Source organism: Caretta caretta, chromosome 27, assembly GCF_965140235.1.
Source record: "Caretta caretta isolate rCarCar2 chromosome 27, rCarCar1.hap1, whole genome shotgun sequence".
In the NCBI taxonomy this organism is placed as follows: Eukaryota; Metazoa; Chordata; order Testudines; family Cheloniidae; genus Caretta; species Caretta caretta.
This window is the reverse complement of record NC_134232.1, coordinates 7,235,057-7,250,242: the sequence shown is the minus strand read 5'-3', so window position 1 is coordinate 7,250,242 and position 15,186 is coordinate 7,235,057. Positions and strand designations below refer to the sequence as shown.

General features: G+C 39.0%; 1 protein-coding gene across 14 annotated transcripts in view; it reads right to left on the bottom strand.

Moving 5' to 3' along the window:
- The window catches only part of TANC2 (tetratricopeptide repeat, ankyrin repeat and coiled-coil containing 2), a 713,825-nt gene that overhangs the window by 131,187 nt on the left and 567,452 nt on the right, over positions 1-15,186 (bottom strand). For all 14 annotated transcript variants that reach the window (XM_048830451.2, XM_048830452.2, XM_048830456.2 and 11 more), the window contains one exon: positions 5,733-5,858. In XM_048830451.2, the coding sequence (XP_048686408.1) occupies positions 5,733-5,858 (126 nt within the window). The remainder of the gene's footprint in view (positions 1-5,732; positions 5,859-15,186) is intronic.

Genomic DNA, 15,186 nt, shown 5'->3' with positions numbered 1-15,186 from the left:
TTGTTTTAATTAATCTCATGCATTACCTTGTTTGGAAGGGAAACTAGCAGCTCCTTAAAGTGCTAGTGCATTTTTTATATTTATATCTGATTATTCCCCATATCCAAATGGTTGTCAAATTCCAAATTCCAAACAGTTTGGATTTGAGGTTCCAGTTTTGGCCCATCTCTAATTATTATTATTAAATACAACTGGCAGCATTAATGTAATATTAAGGTTGAAATATCCAGTACTCAATGTCAAGAAATTCTAAAAATTAAAGATGGAGTTACAACATTAACTTAGAATGTAATTTTCAAAGGAGTTAGGGGAATTGGACACCTTATGGGAATAGACTATGCTGTATAAGGTACAATGTGTCCAAATTAACATTGTGGGAAGAACCTTAATCTTTTAAATTTCCTAACTATTGACTGTTTGACATTTGAAATAAATGCTGCATTGACACAAAGTTGTTTTTTTCTTTCATTTAAAAATATTAGGTATAATGACAATAGTAGTTTATTGGTCTTCTGTGGCCACAAAAATGAAAGTCATGGAAAGGAATTAGGGGACATCTTTTCCACCAAATATCTTTCAGTGAGCTAGGCAGCTTCACTGCTCTGTGTCTGAGGCTATTTCTACACTACTGCAGTAAGTCGACATACGCTACGCATCTCCAGCTATATTAATAACGTACCTTAGGTCAAGTTACCGCAGGGTCTACACTGCGGGGGGTTGACCCGTCAACTTACCTTACTTTTCCCATCGGCGTAGAGTACAGGGATAGATATTGGAGAGCAATCTGCTGTCGATTTGGCGGGTCTTCACTAGACTCGCTAAATCGACCGCCAGTGGATCGATCTCAGAGCGTCAATCCGGGCTGTAGTGTAGACCTGCCCTTCAATGCCTAATTCTGATGGATAAGCCAGAATTGCATTAATGACATATATTGCCTTCCATTCAAGACTATACTCTCACTTTCCAATAGTCAGAAATAATACATAGTCAATGCTGATAACCACAGATGATCTCTACTGAGAATTCCTCGGTTCACCCCAGGGACTAATAAGGAGTGGGGCTCATACCTAGGCATTATGGATTTCAAAAAATAACATTAAAAAAGCAAGGAAGGAGAAATCTGATTCAAGGAGCTGACAACTGACAACCAACCATCCACGAGACTACAAATTATCTGCTTCTGATTTTTAGTTGATTTTTTAAATTAAAACGGTTTTTGATTTAGAGTTTTATTTTCTTAACAGAACAGGTTGCTATTTCCTCTCCCCCCCCCATTTTGGGAAGTTTTTCTTTCCTTCCCCTTCCAGCTTTTTTACTAATCAGACCCGAATTCCAAAGTTTTGCCCCAAATCCCTCCTCAGTACCTAGTAGGAAGCTTGTACCTGAGACCTCTCTATGAACCCGATGCCTGTCAGACACGTATGAAGAGAAGAACAAACTACATGAAACTTTCCCCCTGTAATTGGCTGTAGTCTCAGCACTCCATTTAAAGTATGCAACGTTGGTAAGTACCTTGCCAGAAAGAAAATGTTTAGTGCCACAACCATTTGGACATCAGTGCTGAGGATATGTTCCGTATTTCACTAGCCACCAAAGTTATATTTGTACCAAATGCTAGAATATTAATTCCACATGGTCCATAGGAAAAGTATTTCGTTTTATTATGCTGACTAAATTGAATCCTGCAGTGTACTCACACCATTCCTAATCACTGGTTTGTCCATTCTGTTAAACTGATGCCTGGCCAATACCTATTTTAAACTACACCATCAAGCCAAGACTGCATATTTTTAGAGAAGAAAAGAGCACAGAGATGTTGCTAACTGGGTTTTCTAAAACATTTAAAAATAATTTTCAAGTGTCACTGATTAGTCAAATGATACATGCCAGATACTTATTTAACCTCCTCAATTCCTGATCTTGTCTGATGAACATCTTAAGAATCCCTGTTAACATTTATTTGATAATCCTCAGCAGACAGCACTCCCCAGGCATAGCCAAGCAAGTCACAGAACTATGGGAGCTACCAAGAGTCAGACCCATAATAAGGCCCCATTCAGCTGGGTCTCTATCAACGTCATAGAAGATAATTAACTATGGGGCCCTAATGAATTCCCAACCCACAACCTTTGCATTCTAACTTTTGCAATAGGGCAATGATCCTTCATCTTCAAAGCCTACTTAGTAACAAAGGAAAAGAATGGAGAATGAGAAAGTAGGTAAAACCAAATTAGGGCAAGAGAAGAAATAGAGAGCAGGGAGACTGTAACACGGCCCTTACATGTTACAGACTAATTCATTGCAGGACAGATGATTGGAAAGAGCTCAGATGGAGAGGGACAAAAATGTGAATAATTAGCAGGCCAGAGTATGTGTGCACAAACTGGAGGATCCTGGTTAATTGCTTGGCTTTAGTATTTGTTACAAATAACAACAAAATAACCACAAAATAAATTAACAATTGCATTTTTATATCTGACAATTTGTCAATCCCTCACTGGATTTACTATTCGCTTTTAATGAAGAATTTTACAGAATTGAGGCTGGAGTCCCATGGTAATATCCTGAACTTGAGATAACCTGTTGAAGTAAATTAAATCTATATTTCTTTGGAAAGAATTAGGGGGGCAGGTAGAGAGTGAATTTTTAGTGCTAAATGAGAGACTGACAACGTATAAGCTTTGCAAACCTCTTCAGTAGAGCCCTAAAAACACATTTCAATCCTGATATGAAACATGCCTGCTATTCCAGTCCTGCGTCCCTCCGTAGCAGAAAATGCCAATCATACCAAAGTAAGGCTGATTGAATAATATGAAAAAATGCACAAAATCTGCACAGCTGAGATCCAATAATTTATTTCACTTCTGATCCTAACCTTCAGATTTAAACAGAGGCCTTCAGGAGACACGCTTCTGTACCATCTAGATCAGTCTCCCCTACACAAACTGAATTCTTAGCTGTAATTTGATTTTGTTAAAGTGCCTGTTAGGAAATTAGTTGGCTTGCAGACTCCTTTCTCTTCAAAGAGAATAAGAACTCCTTCTGAGCTATGCTGGCAGTAAGCACCCACAGTTCATTATTAGTATTAAGCTGTGTGGTGTACTTGCCAGTTTCCATTTTAGGACCAGCAGCTGGAACACACAGATATCTTGCTGTCCAATACAAAGCCCATACAGTACTAAGCCACATAGCAAGAGTATTGCAACTATCTAGAGAGCAACGCCCGGACACGAGTGACTTTAAACTTATTAGAATTGAAACGTAGATCTGAGGAACCCAGTACTGTCAACTGTCTTCTCCTTCTATCCTATGTTAAACAGCAGCATGCAAACGTGGGTATATTAAATGCTTGAGAATCTTGATCCTATCTTCCTTTTATTCCATTTAGATTGCAAGCTTTTCAGAGAATCCTACTATTTTTCTGTAAAGAGCCTAGCATACATTTAGCAGGATATAAATATCTATTTTTTATTGAGCACCTCCTTGGAGATGGCTGAACTATTTTTATCAAGTTTTCAGAAAACTCAGTGAAGTATGGAAAACTTCAGCCCAAAAGGTTAACGTGTAGAACAGCTACAAGCAAGTGGAAACAGGGGATTATAACGGAAAGTGTTAGGCACTACTGCACTGCCTATATTAATAACAGCAGCAGTGCTTTAGCACTCTAATGCAAGAGTTGTAGCACTCAGGAATTCGCCATCCAATCCGCTGTCCCCAAAATATTTCCTATTGAGGACAAGAAGAATGTTTTACATAGTAAATTACCACTGACTTCCCCTTTTCTGGGAAGGGAACAGGATGAAAACACTGGAGAATGTTTTAATATCCAGTACTTAGTTCTACAATAGACTTCTACTTTAGGGTACCTTGCAACTATTATCTTGCAGGTTAAGCTATATTAACCTAAACTAGCCTTAAATTCCCCTGGCTCACAGCAGAAAAATGAAAAGTGCACTCAGTATTCTGTTTAAAACCTGCCACTTGTACAAAATATTTTCCCTGCTCTGAGCCTTTAGTATTAAGCTGGGGAAGGAATGCAATTCCCGTTTTCAAACAGGTGGGTTTAACGTGGGAAGTGTCCCTTGTTTAATGTCTACCCACTGAACCTCTCCATGAAAAATTAAATTTTGGGCATGAGGGGGATTGGTGGGTTAAACAATAGTCCTAATTCTTGGCCCTCAGATTGGAAGCCACTACTTGCTCCACTAAAGACTGGGAACCATCTCTTCAAATCTCCAAGACGTGATGTACTAAGCCTGAGCCCAAGTTTAGGGTTTCCAATTGGCACAACAGCTCAAAGACCTGGTCACTACAACAGGCCAGTTCTATGCAGTTTCAGGGAAACATTTGGAACTTTTTAACACTCAGAAAATATCACATATCCTGTAAAAAGAAGAGACTTCCAAATAGTGGTATTATCTATAGTTCTTTCCCTCCCTCCCCTTTGTTAAGATAGTGTGTCACTACAACAAGAACCAGAACCAGACATAAAATATGAAACACTGCTGCTATTCCCATGCAGGCTTAACCAAAAAAGAAAAACTATATGGTGCTGCATGTTTTTTTTAAAGTGTGTCTGGAAAACAATTTGATTCTGTTCCTACAATAAAGTTTAATGTTTTGGATGCAATCACTGCAAATTATGAAGGCTTGGAAAGCTGCTCAGTTAGAACATATGGAAATTCTGTCTGTCAAAGTTTGCTTTCTTCGCTTACTGCCTGCCAATACATTTTTATAACTGTATCACCAGCCAATATGATTTCATTACAAACCGTGATCCAAGACGACACAAAATCACTTTTCTCTTTCAGTCAAGGGTTGTGTATTTTGTACAAATCCCCATCAGAATTAAAACCGGCCAAGCTTGCAGTGCCATTGGATTGCTACATTAGAAATCAGTCTAGCATGGACTGATGGACACATTCCAGACTGCCTTACTTGGTCAGCTCCTCAAGGTAAAAATAAGCACATCACCCAGAGAAGAGGAGAGCCTTACGGACTCTTAACAAGCACTTGCAGACACGCAAACCAACAGCAGGAAGCTGTCCCACAGAACTGGAACACAACTCAAGACTCAAGCATCTTTTCAGTGTATGCTCAGTCAGATACTGTAGTTACCAAAAAACCCCAAACAAACAAACCCCCAAACCCAAACCTTTAACCATGATGCATCTTTTGCAAGCAGTAACTGCTGAATTACAAACAAACCAAAGTCCAATAAAAGGAAAAATTAGGGTGCAACAGGCTGTAATGTTGAACACGTACGTAAAACCTGCCAGCATACAATTCTGTATACAGCAAACTAAACAGACATCAAAGTTTGACACATTTGCTTTCTAAGCAAACATCACAGCAAGAGCAACCCAGAAAGAGTACTTTAACAGCACTCCATGTTGCTCCCTTTGCAGTGTTCCTCACAGAAACATGGCTCAGACACTGGCTAACTACCACCATCTAATGCGATCAGTACTTGAGTCGATTGCTACACCTTCTCAAGTTTTCTTTCCCTTCTTATTTGACAATGCTAGGAAGAAACACACTGCAAGACAAGAGGCTACCTCATCTTTCAGTAGCGAGGCAGCACTTCATGTATATAATATGGGAAACTTTACATGAATCAGATGTTTCCACCAAAATAATAGACAACTGCAGGAAGCACCATATACAGTCATATCCTTGTGGCCACTACCTATGGCATGTGGCTGCACAAAAGTCCTTCAGCTGGTCCTTACCTCTTAGGTCTTGTTGTATGCGGGCACCTGCCAGGCTCTGCCGAGGCATTCGGAGGGATGTACGTAGGGGAGTATGTCTCTGCTCATCCAGGTAAGCTAGATCCTCTAAGTGGGCTGAGCTGGTGGCTGCCAAGGGAAAGCAAACAACTGTCAGACCTGTCTCCAAGTCCTGGTATTTTTATTCATCTAGTATTCTTTTTCACACGAAACACTCATACATTTATAACTATATTAAATCAACACAACTGAGATGAAGTAAGTCTGCATGTGATATGATAGATTATGACTTTCGACCTTGAAGGGTCATAAATCCTATGGTGGACAAAAATGCAAATGTGAAATATTATTTGAGAAGCTGTATTCATATTGCTAAGGCCTATAAGAACAATGTATGTTTCCTTCCAGCTCTTTGGTTTCTTAAAGGTAGAAATTACTAGAAATTTGCATAGATCATGCATGAAATGAAAGTTTTGAAAACATAGGGCACAGTAATTTCACACAACTAGGAATAATGAGGTGTTTTGGTAACACTTCTCTCATGCCCCCAAGACATTTGTACTGGTTTGGTTTCCTGCTGATGCTCAGAAATGACAAGACAAATAGAAATGGAGGTGCTTATAGCTGCCCAGACTTTCCTATTGAAAGGATTATTTAATTGCTTGTGCAAAAAGTTTAACAGATAAAGTCAAAGACTCCAGCTATATAACTGGGAATTTAACAATGCATTTTAAGTGAATGTCAACAAATCTCTTTTTCAATTATTTTAGATCTGCCTAATTTGGACATTAACATCCATCTATTCAGACTGTTAGAACTGCTGATAGAAAATTTAAACCTACAGGCGAAAAGGGACTTGCACAGATGATAAAGAGAAGTACATCTCAGTTCTAAAGAAGACAGCTTTACTATACCAACATTATTTGTTCATGGTAGAACTTCATTTGCCTTATAACAATAGATTAAATATGAGTAATTTATTGCACTCACTTGAAGGCAACTCCACTGTGTGTATATATGTGGGTGCAATGACAGCTGCTAGAAAATGTATCCCTTACCTTGTGGAAAGTGACATATAATGCAGCACAGATCATTTTATTTTTCCAATCTCAAATTAAGAACTAAAATAGACTGACACACCACCAGCTGGGAATACACCTCCAGGTGGTTGGGCTACTTCTGCAAGTACTCAGATATAAGCGAAACTTCCATGATGCATCATATTAAATACACTGAAGCAATAAACTGTTTAAAGAGTACTTTCGTCCTGATATGAAAATATTTATTTTTAGATAAGATGGCCTCCTGCACTATCATGCTTACAGTTGGCATTTTTTATCAAAATTGTGACATGTACAATGGTTATTTCAATGGTCAGTTTTTTAAGTGACCTTCTTCTTCTTCTTCTTTTTTTTTTTAATTAAGACACCCATTGGTTGAAAAGATTTATAGAAAGGAGTTTTGTTATCAGGGAAGAAGGGAAGCAGGCTCCCACTCCAACTGGACTGTAAATGAGCAACACACTGCAATTTTTTCAAAGCGAGACAAGAGATTCGGTTAGCCAAGAGTTTAGAGCAGATCAGGAAGGAAAGAGAGCAACCAACATACTTTTAAAAATATAAACTTCACTGAGATTTTGTATTCATAATGAACAGGGCACCCAAGAATGGAGTTGGGGGAAGGACAGAAAACCAGAGAGGCAGGGGGAGAACCAGTAGACAGTCCCATCAGTAAACATTCACACATATAAATCTGGAATAAACAACTCCCAGTTTTCACTGAAGGGAAACAACCAGACCTCTTATTCTCAGCAAGACTGCATAAATCAGTACATGAAAGAGTATTTGTGTATACAAGGAAAGCTGACAATGGGAAGACTGGGGCAAAAGAGAGGTTGTTAAAAATTATAACATCTTAAGAAAAGGATGAATGAGAACTGGCTTATCAGTCATCAGGTATTCAGATCACATTTTAATATGCCTTTGTCTTTTTATAACACCTTTCATCCAAGTAGCTCAAAGCACACTACAAACAATAATTTAAAAAGCCTCACCACTGCTCTGAACCAGTATCCCCCTTTTAGGGATAGAAAGCTCAGGTACAGATCAGTTATGTGATTCACTCAGGGTCACACACCGAATTAGTCATTTGTGCTAGTCCTGACTCCCATTGCCCTGCTCTAACTACTGCAGATAATGTCTCTCTAGGCACTGTAACCAAGTGTACTCAGCCGTGAATCCAAGATCTCACGTGAGGCTAGAATCCAAGTACAATGATCCATTAAGGGATTTACTTATTTTTCTTTTCTTGTCTTCTAATTTAGAGTAAATAAATGGTGCCCACACACAGGCTCTGAATGGCCCTGTCAATTGTCTCAACTTACAAAACCAAAATGCCTTGTGGGTTGGTAGGAATTGACCACGCTTGCCTGGCCTTCCCCCTTGTCACCTGATTGACCATTCTGAATGCCACAGGGCCTCCCACTGGCCAATGTCCCTGATCCATTGTGGGTATGGCCTTCAAAGATTCCTCTCAGGCATGAGGCCACGCAGACATTTCCTTCCTGCACACATCACCCATTCTTCCCTTGCCTCTCCTGGTTTGTTTGTTTTTTAGTTAATTGCCACAATTTGTTGTTTGCTGCAGGACTGCCTGTTTTGCTGGAGGTTCCACCAGCAATCTTTTCAGGACTAGGAAAGATTTTCCCCTCATCACAAAATTGGCACTAAGTAAATATCGGGTTTTCACTTTCTTCAGAGCACACAGGTGGTCTGGTTTAAGGAAGGAATCTGTTTATACTTGTTCAATTGTCACACGTTGCTGTAGATGAATACAGCAGGATAACTGAGGTAAGGGTGCCGGAATGCCTTCACAGTCACTTGCACGACAAGGAGGCTTCTCAGTGGCTTCTGGCTGCAGTCACTGCTCTGCATTGCACGACAAGGAGCAGGCTTCAGTATCTCACCCAAAAAGTGGAAGCTGTCATCTAGACCCACATCCCTCACCCGAGGAAAAGTCTGGGGATTCTGGGGGCTACCTCAGTCCTAATGTCTGCTTGATTTGACAAAAGTGGGTTAGCCTCCTCCTTAGGATTAGACCCTGTTTCCATGGCAATTTGATAATGTAACATGCTGGGCTTGCCCTTCTGGCAGAATGGGGACTATGCTGTAGCTCTGTTCTGGTTATGTTAGAATGAATATAATTTTTAATCATATACACACATGGTGTCTTCTTTCCTGCACTGGGAAGAGCAATGTATCTATGGTAACTTTAAAGCACATTGGCTTTTCCATTGTACTGTGAGCACCATTCTTTCAAATGCAGTATTTATCAGTGTTTCGGTTCCGTTTTTTAACGTAATTTACTCATTATTGTTTAATATGAAGCACTTTCTGCAGAGATGGTTACCTGCAAACCAACTGAAAAGTAGGACAAATAGAAAAATGTATGCAATAAACAATGAGACTGGATCACACTGCTATGAAGAAATTAGCACATTTTGCCCGGCAACCAGTTAAGCAGGGCCATTAAAAGCTTGATGTGATTACAAGACACTGAAAACACATACGGTACATTTCATCTGGCCATTGAATAAATGGAGTACCACTGCATTTTCCTGGAAAATACCAAACCCCAAAATGATTCTGTTCTGGTGACATCGGAAACCATAGCACTCTTAGTTTTATGATTACCAAGAAAAGTACTGGAATGGATTATATTTACAAATAATCCTGTTTGTTGCAGATTTCATTTGTTTCTCATTGTTAACCAATGTGTATGATTTGAAACTCATTTTTATATAAACAAAAACAAGAGCTGACGTTTTACATAGTTAAAAGCTGTTTGAAACAAGACTTCTGAGAAAAACAATTGTGGGATGACATCCAGGAAAAAGAGCTCTCATTTTTGATTATCGTGTGCCCAGTACAGCATCCAAACACTCAACATGTTTTTTTCCCTAGAGTCATTTCCTGGCTTTTCACACAGAGATGCTATATTAGGGGAAGAAGAGTGATACTGGAATTGATGCCTTTTGCTGAAGGTTTACTTGAAGAAAATACTGCAGACCAATCGAAAGGGTTACGGACTCTCACTTAAATGGTATTATTGGGCAGTTGCTTGATATCATCGCACACTTTAAGACTGCTGAAGCACATGGGTGGCATTTCAGCAAGAGGAGGAGCTGTGTGAGATCATCCATTGTGTGGATTCCAAACTAGAGAGTCAGTTTTGAATAGGGTTGCCAATTTTGGTTGGACATATTCCTAGAGGTTTCATCACATGACATAATCTTTAATTAAAGATGAGTCTTTAATTCCTGGAGACTCCAGGACAACCCTGGAGGGTTGGCAACCCTAGTTTTGAACCATTTAGGACTAGCCTGCACTACAAAGGCTTTGGTGGTAAAGCTATATCAGCAGAGCCCGCTACCAGAGATGCAGTACAAACCAAGAATAAGAGTTCTTTTGCTGGTATAGTTAAAACACCTCCCTGATCATCATCACCTATACTGACAAAAGGGTCTTTTGCTGGTATAAGCTACATCTACACAAGGGGTTTACACCCCTAACCAGCATGCCTATATGAGCAAAACTTTGTAGTGCAGACCTGGCCTCAGTTGTGGTGGCATATCCTCCCAAGCACAGCACTAAGGTGGTTCTCTAGCCCCAAAAGGTTTTCATGCCACTGCTTTATACAGGGACAAAATCCTTTCTCACCTGAACCACAATCATCCTACTGACTCTACTCTTGTTCAGATAATCATTTCCATACTTCCTATTAATTACACAGGAATGGAAATCACACTGCTTGCTATTCAGAATTTTGAATATTTTGTTTGACTTATTTAATGTGTTCATTATTATTGTAATTGTTTAGCATCATGATGGTCTCAGCTGGAGAAGTTTCAGAGTAGCAGCCATGTTACAGACTAACACGGCTGCTACTCTGAAACCTGCCATTATGCAAGGCACTGCATTTAGCTGTATGGAGTGGAAATCTATCAACTTCATGAAAAAACTCATACAGATACAGACAGACATCATCAGTTGGAGAAGTAGACGATAAACAAAATTATTACAGTTGAGAATATTTTATTCAATTACTTAATATTAAGTAAATAAAATTACTATTTTAAATTTAATTAAGTAAGTAAATGTCTCCTCCAGAGTTCCTGTATGGGCTTGAGCAAGTTATTTCTGTGAAATGGGGAAGTACTTGCACCCAGCTCTCTCAAGTCCAAGTCCAGTGCCTTGAACACAGGAGAACATGCTTTTTCCTCGCCTCAGAACACAAAAAAAGGGACATTCAATTAAATTGAAAGGTGGCAAATTCCAAATTGAGAAAGAAATACTTTTTCATACAATGCATAGTTAGAATGTGGACCTCATTACCAAAGGCTGTCATTGTGATCAAGAATTTAGCAGTGTTCAAAGACTGGATGCTATAGCTAATGATGACAAAAATGTTGGACGGGATGTCAAACCTCATGCTTCGGGGCTTAAACTCATGTCTAACTATTAGGCATAAGGGTGAGACTTTCATGGGGGGCAGATTATTCCATATCTGCCTACTGTGGTGTTTCTTGCATTTTTCCCCTGAGGCATTTGGTGATGGCCAATGTCAGAGACAGGAACTTGGTTAGATGGACCATGCTAGATGCTTCTATTCTATGGCTCTTCTTCAAATAAACAATTGGCGAGGGGAAATGAACACTAACAAACTTACCTATTTTTCTTTAACCTCATTCTTGCAAGTGGCTGAATCATTTTCACTGACACTTTCCAAAACATTTCAGCTTGAGGCAGAGAGCTAGCATGTAAATTTTCAGTCTGAATGATTAGAATTTGACAAAGTTATAAGCAACTCAAAAAAGGGACTTTCTAATGGAAAGTGTTAGACAACATTAACTATAGTTTTCACGACCAATGCAAAATTTAGACAACAGATAAAGTGGGGTGAGAAAAGAGATGAAACAATAAGAAAATGTGGTTTTGAAAAAGTTTTTCTTATATTCTGAAATATGCTCTTCACCCTTCATGCTCCTCTCCTCTTACAGAGTTGACCAAAACCAAACTTTTATTGCAAAGAAAGAGAGTAACAGTTGTTGAGATACTGTGGTTAGAAAGAACTGGATTTACAATGGCTGAAAGTTATTAATTCCTCATATTAAAAACCAATGCAAACTTAAAGACTTGGGGTCTGATTCTCATTTACCCCACGGCCACTTTACACCACACTGCCAGTGCAAAGTGGCCTTTATATGTGAGTATATATGTAATTTATGCTCACTTTATGGCCATGTAAATGAGCCTGAGAGTACTAAAAAGGGGCCTCAGTACAAATGAGAACAGGCCCTTAATTTGCAAATAAAATATTTTTTCAATTTGTTTGCTCTGCAAGAGAAAAAACAGACAAAACTTACTAGAATTTACTAGTCTTTAAAATATGCTATATGACCAAACCAGAAACTCTTCCTTCAGCGCTCTTTAGAAAGTTTAATAAAGAAATTTTCAAGCAAAGGAGACTGGTTATTTCAAAGTTTGAACACTTCCTTCCTTTCAAGATTTGTAAATTACACTTCAGTACTGTAGTTTATGCAGATCACAAAATTAGGATAAGGATGATCTTCCTTTCCAGGCATATCTTTTACTTGAAAGGGAGCTATTAATATATTACACACACACAGCTCAGCAGTTCTGCTGCACTGAAGGCTTCAAAAAATACAGTACACAAACTTATTAGCTAAAAGAACTACTGTTTTTGTGACATCATCATAGCAGATTTCTTGCTGAATTCTGTTAAATCCTTTAGCACACTCATCTTTTTGTTACCTGGTTTAAACAGCTCCTGTTTCTTAAGAAAATGGGCAGCCCTGAACATTATACAAGCAGAAGTGGAGACTCATATTATAGTAGAGTTGTAGCAATGTGCTTCATTGCTAGAACTCTTATACTCTCACGTATCTGACTGACAACAGCTGCTGCATAGCAAACATTTCCTTCATCCAATCTCCCAGTCTAACTCTGCACAAATCTCATTTTAATTCTTCCAAGCACACACGTAGCCATCAAGGATGACCACAAACATTAGTCTCCTTGGCAATTTAATTTGTTTATATAACCCTTTCGCTGCTACTGCAAATTGAATGAAGTTTCTTTTCAGTTTTATATACTCTCAGTTAAAAAACAAAACTGAACAAGTTTCTTTAGATTACTCATCAACCAAAACCAATGGGAAAAAAATTGTTATGAAAACTCACATTAGTGCTCAAATAGACATCAGTAAAATCTTTTTATCCTGCAGTCTAAGGGAAAACATGCTTATACAAGCCAAATTTGCAATCTACACACTAGGGGATAAAGAATTACTGCAGTGTAAATTTGTTGTATGCCTGGCTGTTTGGCCACACAATCCCTGAGGATTAACAATTTTATTTTTTAAGGTTTTATTTTATTAAGTATATTGATATCAATTATGTGGGATTTTAGGTGTTAAATTGGTATTATTAAGAGGCTCATCTTTCACATGCCATGCACAACTTGTATCCCTCAGGCCCTGTTCACAATTTCTGCCAGATCTCAAAACAGTTTTCTCGATTTGTTTTTGTCAGCCGTTCAGGTAAAATGGTTTTGCCAGTGAGTCGCAGTCAGCGTGAAAGGGTAGAAATATTTCTTTAAAATGGTGGCTGAAAACACTTCTTCGTTAATTGTGTCTTAATATTTAGAACTGTTTCCCTTTTTCTTCTAAAGAGAAGAATAATTTTGTTCATCTACAATAATCTTTTTTGGATTAATTTCAATGGACTGGAGTGATGCTTTATGTGATCTCTTATACAAGGGCCATAGTTACCAGATAAAGGAGAATGTCTTAGCCACTTCACACCCACCTCTTAACCAAAACCCACAAATTACAATGAATGGGAAGGATTTTGAGGAGGAAGCTAAATTCACAGGCCCAAGTAAAAAACTTCTTGTTTGTCACTCAGGTAAGTGCAATGCATAATTCTGACAGGACATCTTGCATAATGGCCTTTAGGCTCTGTCCACACTACAATGGTTACTAGCTGCTGAGATGTTTTCCAAGATGAATTCTTGTAAACTATTACACGTCAACTAATTTTGCCAGTTCATGCTGACCTGTGTTATGGGAAGAAACTTTTTAAATGTAGCTATTGAAAACCTTTAAAATAGCCCTAATCCTGAAGGATGAACTGTAATTTGTGGGTTTCGCTTACATGACATGTACGAAGTCTGAGAGACACTATTCACACTCTTTCAGTACTGGTGGCTCTTATAAAAGGGATCATATAAGGCATCATATTTAGTAATTTACTATGAAAATAGAAAAATGCATCAATTCAATCTATTCCAAAAGAGTGACTGAAAAGGGACAAAGAAAGATCTGATTGTGATGATGTCACTGAGAGCATGTCTACATTGCAACTAGACACCTGTGGCCAGCCCATGCCAGCTGACTCGGGCTTGGGCTAAGGTACTGCTTAATTGCAGTATGGATGCAGGGTCCTAGAGCCCAGGCCTGAACATCTGTAGTGCAATTAAACAGTCCCTTAGCCTGAGCCCCACAAGTCTCAGTCAGCTGGTATGGGCCATCCACAGGTTTTTAGCTGCAGTATACCATACCCTTAGTGTGCTGACAACAGGGACTGAACAGAGTTTATGAAGCAAAACACACAGGTATTCTGCTGGTCACTGCCGTGGACAGCTGGGTTCCTCATGTGGCAATCATCATTGTGCTGGCAGATTGCTTTAAGAATCAGTATTTTATATTGTATCATGCTTCTGTGATGGCTATTGACAGACCAATGTTACAACCAAGCCTGCTGCAGATCTGGGTTTCTGAGTGGGGACAGGCCCTGAACGCTGCCCAGAAAGCAGCACTATGCTGGTCAACTGGGGGCTACTTTGATTCAGACACTGAAGTTAGTCACCCTTACCCGATATCTGCCTACGCATAGCTACCAGAAAGGGTGGGCATGCCTTACCTGCTTAAAGCAGGCTCTATTCCATCTGCACTTCCCTCTAAAGCCCTCTCTACGTGGATTTAGCACACAGTTACACTGGCGATACACTGAACCCAGCACGCAAATGACATACCTATCTCACATGCCCCAGGGGATTATTTTGCCCATGTCAATAAAATTACACTTTCCCCCATTATACACCAATGAACTGAGCCAATTATTCTTCATTTCTAAATCAGAAAGATAAAACATATCTAAGAACAAAGAAACTAAGGCGTTTGACACTGGAAATGTGTTCCAGTTCTTAAGAAACTATTCAAAATCAGTTTAACTTATACAGTATTAAACTGTAGAAAGCATCCCTTTCAACTGCAAACCTTATTCCACCCAACAGGATACAGTGACTGTGCAATAAAACACTAACACTACAAGATCCCTTCCCGATAATAGTAATATCTGCATACGGCAAACGTT